Source organism: Stegostoma tigrinum, chromosome 12 (genome assembly GCF_030684315.1).
Source record: "Stegostoma tigrinum isolate sSteTig4 chromosome 12, sSteTig4.hap1, whole genome shotgun sequence".
In the NCBI taxonomy this organism is placed as follows: Eukaryota; Metazoa; Chordata; class Chondrichthyes; order Orectolobiformes; family Stegostomatidae; genus Stegostoma; species Stegostoma tigrinum.
Window position 1 is genome coordinate 74,594,026 of NC_081365.1, and position 5,323 is coordinate 74,599,348.

The following is a 5,323-nucleotide window of genomic DNA, read 5'->3' on the forward strand; positions in this document are numbered from 1 at the left end:
ACACTGCATTGCTGCTACAGATTCATTGCTGTTACAGATTCAATGTGGTTGTTATTTTATGAACATGCATGCACACGCATACTTTCCCAACAGGCTTGGGTCCCTTGACTGATCAGCACCTGTCTCCTGACTTTCCGTTGCACTCCCCTACAGCAGAGTCATCAGGTTTCCTCAATTCCACCAGTGAGTTTTGCTGCCTCTCATCAATGCAACAGCCCGTTGTTTCATCGTCACTCGAGCTGTCTGAGCTGTTGTTTGACCGAAATCCTGGAGGCAATGCCGGTCCTGCAACCACTAAATAATAAAGAATTCTTCAATAACTGTACCAGAATATAATGTCGTTATAAAGCATAATCAGCGACTGCTGCATCCCAGCTTCTAAATTTGGAGGTTCAGCTATCACATCAACTGGGACCCTTACTCATCTGTCTTTCCCAGACGCAAACAGCAAACTAGACTTGTAGGATGAGATAAAACGAATTGGATCATTTTCTTTATCAAAAGCCCATTTACTGGAGATTTACAGAACATGATAAAGTAGTGGATGTCAATAAAACAGAGAACTTCAATGCAGATCTCATGAGAGCACTTCAGTTTCAAAATTCTGGAAGCAAAAGGTACTATATTAATGAAATGAACTTCAAAGCTGACAGAATTTGTCATAATGACCTAACAGTTTAGATAAACATGAAGAAAACCTTCAATCTTCAGTACCTCCCCAGCTTGATTCTTTATAACTATTACCCAAACATGAACAGAAATATTAATGCAAAAATGGGGTGGGGGTAGAAAAACAAAACATCATTGTGTTACGTCTTTCCTCACTGACTGGAATTTGGGATCTTGCTTTCAGGCTGGTCAGAGTGGAAAATGGATGGTGGAATGGGGTTGAGGGAGCATAGAAGGGGTGACTGCGGGGTGGGGGGGAGCACAGAGCGGACTGTAGGAGGGGAGGAGGAAAAGGGGGAGATGTGGGGGTGGGCAAAGGGGGTTTAGGCGAGGAGCAAATGGGGTTTTGGGGAAAGGGTGTTGAAGGGAGGAGCAAAAGGGGCTTTGCAGGGAGGGGAGGAGTGAAGGGGGGGTTGCAGGTGGGAGGAGCGCAGGGGGGGGAGTAGCAAATGGGGAGAGGAGCAAATGGGGCATTGTGGGGGAGGAGGAGCAAAGGGGGGTTTGTGGTAGGAGGAGAAAAGGGGGTGTTTGTGAAGGGAGGAGAAAAGGGGGAGGATCAAAGTGGGGATCATGACAGGAAGAGGAGCAAAGGCAGGCTCGTGGCGGGGGAGGAGCAAAGTGGGGCTCGTGGCGGGGGGAGGAGCAAGGGGGGGGCTCGTGGCGGGAGGCAGGAGCAAAGGGGGGCTCGTGGCGGGGGGAGGAGCAAAGGGGGGCTCGTGGCGGGGGGAGGAGCAAAGGGGGGCTCGTGGCGGGGGGGAGGAGCAACGGGGGGGCTCGTGGCGGGGGGGAGGAGCAAATGGGGGCTCGTGGCGGGAGGGAGGAGCAAAGGGGGGCTCGTGGCGGGGGGAGGAGCAAAGGGGGGGCTCGTGGCGGGGGGGAGGAGCAAAGGGGGGCTCGTGGCGGGAGGGAGGAGCAAAGGGGGGCTCGTGGCGGGGGGAGGAGCAAAGGGGGGCTCGTGGCGGGAGGGAGGAGCGAAGGGGGGGCTCGTGGCGGGGGGAGGAGCGAAGGGAGGGCTCGTGGCGGGGGGAGGAGCGAAGGGAGGGCTCGTGGCGGGGGAGGAGCGAAGGGGCGCTCGTGGCGGGGGGAGGAGCGAAGGGGGGCTCGTGGCGGGGGGAGGAGCGAAGGGGGGGCTCGTGGCGGGGGGAGGAGGAGGGGGGGCTCGTGGCGGGGGGAGGAGGAGGGGGGGCTCGTGGCGGGGGGGAGGAGGAGGGGGGGCTCGTGGCAGGGGGGGCTCGTGGCGGGGGGGAGGAGGAGGGGGGGGGCTCGTGGCGGGGGGGAGGAGGAGGGGGGGCTCGTGGCGGGGGGAGGAGGAGGGGGGGCTCGTGGCGGGGGGAGGAGGAGGGGGGCTCGTGGCGGGGGGGAGGAGGAGGGGGGCTCGTGGCGGGAGGGAAGAGCAAGGGGGGGCTCGTGGCGGGAGGGAGGAGCAAAGGGGGGCTCGTGGCGGGGGGAGGAGCAAAGGGGGGGCTCGTGGCGGGGGGAGGAGCAAAGGGGGGGCTCGTGGCGGGGGGAGGAGCAAAGGGGGGGCTCGTGGCGGGGGGGAGGAGCAAAGGGGGGCTCGTGGCGGGGGGAGGAGCAAAGGGGGGCTCGTGGCGGGGGGGGGAGGAGCGCGGGGGGGAGGAGCAAAGGGGGGCTCATGGCGGGGGGGAGGAGCAAAGGGGGGCTCGTGGCTGGGGGGAGGAGCAAAGGGGGGGCTCGTGGCGGGGGGAGGAGCAAAGGGGGGGGCTCGTGGCGGAGGGAGGAGCAAGGGGGGCTCGTGGCGGGGGGAGGAGCAAAGGTGGGCTCGTGGCGGGGGGGAGGAGCAAAGGGGGGCTCGTGGCCGGGGGAGGAGGCGGGGGGCTCGTGCGGGGGAGGAGGAGGGGGGGCTCGGGGCGGGGGAGGAGGAGGGGGGGCTCGTGGCGGGGGGGGAGGAGGGGGGGCTCGTGGCGGGGGGAGGAGCAAATGGGGGCTCGTGGCGGGAGGGAGGAGCAAAGGGGGGCTCGTGGCGGGGGGGAGGAGCAAATGGGGGCTCGTGGCGGGAGGGAGGAGCAAAGGGGGGCTCGTGGCGGGGGGGAGGAGCAAAGGGGGGCTCGTGGCGGGGGGGAGGAGCGAAGGGGGGGCTCGTGGCGGGGGGAGGAGCGAAGGCAGGGCTCGTGGCGGGGGGAGGAGCGAAGGGAGGGCTCGTGGCGGGGGAGGAGCGAAGGGGCGCTCGTGGCGGGGGGAGGAGCGAAGGGGGGCTCGTGGCGGGGGGAGGAGCGAAGGGGGGCTCGTGGCGGGGGGAGGAGGAGGGGGGGCTCGTGGCGGGGGGAGGAGGAGGGGGGCTCGTGGCGGGGGGAGGAGGAGGGGGGCTCGTGGCGGGGGGAGGAGGAGGGGGGGCTCGTGGCGGGGGGGAGGAGGAGGGGGGGCTCGTGGCGGGGGGGAGGAGCAAGGGGGGGCTCGTGGCGGGGGGGAGGAGCAAGGGGGGGCTCGTGGCGGGGGAGGAGCAAAGGGGGGCTCGTGGCGGGGGGAGGAGCAAAGGGGGGGCTCGTGGCGGGGGGAGGAGGCAAAGGGGGGGGCTCGTGGCGGGGGGGAGGAGCAAAGGGGGGGGCTCGTGGCGGGGGGAGGAGCAAAGGGGGGCTCGTGGCGGGGGGGAGGAGCGCGGGGGGGGAGGAGCAAAGGGGGGCTCGTGGCGGGGGAGGAGCAAAGGGGGGCTCGTGGCGGGGGGGGAGGAGCAAAGGGGGGCTCGTGGCGGGGGGGAGGAGCAAAGGGGGGCTCGTGGCGGGGGGAGGGGCAAAGGGGGGCTCGTGGCGGGGGGGGAGGAGCGCGGGGGGGGAGGAGCGCGGGGGGGGAGGAGCAAAGGGGGGCTCGTGGCGGGGGGGAGGAGCAAAGGGGGGCTCGTGGCTGGGGGGAGGAGCAAAGGGGGGGCTCGTGGCGGGGGGAGGAGCAAAGGGGGGGCTCGTGGCGGGGGGAGGAGCAAAGGGGGGGCTCGTGGCGGGGGGAGGAGCAAGGGGGGCTCGTGGCGGGGGAGGAGCAAAGGTGGGCTCGTGGCAGGGGGAGGAGCAAAGGGGGGCTCGTGGCGGGGGGGAGGAGGCGGGGGGCTCGTGGCGGGGGAGGAGGAGGGGGGGCTCGTGGCGGGGGAGGAGGAGGGGGGGCTCGTGGCGGGGGGGGAGGAGGGGGGGCTCGTGGCGGGGGGGGAGGAGGGGGGGCTCGTGGCGGGGGGGAGGAGCAAAGGGGGGATCGTGCCGGGGGGGGGGAGGGGGGGATCGTGCCGGGGGGGGGGAGGGGGGATCGTGCCGGGGGGGAGGGGAGATCGTGCCGGGGGGGGAGGGGAGATCGTGCCGGGGGGGGATCGTGCGGGGGGGGGGGGGGGGGGGGGATCGTGCCGGAGGGGGGATCGTGCCGGGGGGGGGGGAAGGGGGATCGTGCCGGGGGGGGGATCGTGCCGGGGGGGGGGGATCGTGCCGGGGGGGGGATCGTGCCGGGGGGGGGGGGAGGGGGGATCGTGCCGGGGGGGGGGGGGATCGTGCCGGGGGGGGGGGGGGATCGTGCCGGGGGGGGTCGATCGTGCCGGGGGGGGATCGTGCCGGGGGGGGGGTCGATCGTGCCGGGGGGGGGATCGTGCCGGGGGGGGGGGAGGGGGGGTCGTGCCGGGGGGGGGTCGTGCCGGGGGGGGGGATCGTGCCGGGGGGGGGGAGGGGGGGTCGTGCCGGGGGGGGGATCGTGCCGGGGGGGAGGGGGGGATCGTGCCGGGGGGGGGGATCGTGCCGGGGGGGGGGATCGTGCCGGGGGGGGGGATCGTGCCGGGGGGGGGGGATCGTGCCGGGGGGGGATCGTGCCGGGGGGGGGGGATCGTGCCGGGGGGGGGTCGATCGTGCCGGGGGGGGATCGTGCCGGGGGGGGGATCGTGCCGGGGGGGGGGATCGTGCCGGGGGGGGGAGGGGGGGTCGTGCCGGGGGGGGGGATCGTGCCGGGGGGGGAGGGGGGGGATCGTGCCGGGGGGGGGGATCGTGCCGGGGGGGGGGCTCGAGGCGGGAGGGGAGAGTGAATGCAGGGTGTGAAAGGCTGCAACTGGAGTCGCGCTGGATGAACACAGCAGGAAAGCTGACGTTTCAGATATTCTGACGAAGGGTCTAGGCCCTAAACGTCAGCTTTCCTGCTCCCTCTGATGCTGCTTGGCCTGCTGTGTTCATCCAGCCTCATACCGTGTTACCCCGGATTCTCCAGCATCTGCGGTCCCTACTATCTCTGAAAGGCCTCACCTGTCTGGTCGAAGGTCGCCGCGGGGCGGCGCGGACACTCGGCCCGTTGCGCCCTGCTGTTGGCCGGCCTGTAACCGGGTGGCAGCGCGGGCCCGATCAGCGGCGCCTCCTCCGCCGACATGGCAACACCGGCCCTCCCCCGCCGCTACCACCACCACTACCCGCCGCCGATCCCCCTCACACTCCGGTGCGGGAGGCACCGGGGAATTCCCTGCACCAAGATGGAGCCCTCCTTCTCGCTCAATCTCATTGTCCTCCCGCTGCAGCGACGCCCCCCAGAGTCTGGGAGGAACCAATGTTATGGTCCTCCCGCTGCAGCGACGCCCCCCAGAGTCTGGGAGGAACCAATCTCATGGTCCTCCCGCTGCAGCGACGCCCCCCAGAGTCTGGGAGGAACAGAGTCGTGCTGTCTGTGTCTGTGTGTGTGACGTCTAAATGAA

At 69.5% G+C, this 5,323-nt stretch overlaps 1 protein-coding gene across 1 annotated transcript; it reads right to left on the reverse strand.

Annotated features, from left to right (window-relative positions):
- Positions 1-79: 79 nt before the first annotated feature.
- gpalpp1 (GPALPP motifs containing 1) lies at positions 80-5,147 on the reverse strand. The gene is made up of 2 exons (XM_059650045.1): positions 4,884-5,147; positions 80-294 (listed from the first exon to the last, which is right to left on the reverse strand). Exons 1-2 carry the CDS (start codon positions 5,002-5,004, stop codon positions 113-115), a joined length of 303 nt encoding a protein of 100 aa, XP_059506028.1. The 5' UTR covers positions 5,005-5,147; the 3' UTR covers positions 80-112.
- Between the last annotated feature and the right edge of the window lie 176 nt (positions 5,148-5,323).

Coding starts and splice junctions, on each gene's coding strand:
- gpalpp1 (XM_059650045.1), bottom strand. CDS start 5,004: ATGTCGGCGGAGGAGGCGCCGCTGATCGGGCCCGCGCTGCCACCCGGT. Junction 295..4,883: donor GGCGACCTTCGACCAGACAG/GTGAGGCCTTTC, acceptor TTTATTATTTAG/TGGTTGCAGGACCGGCATTG.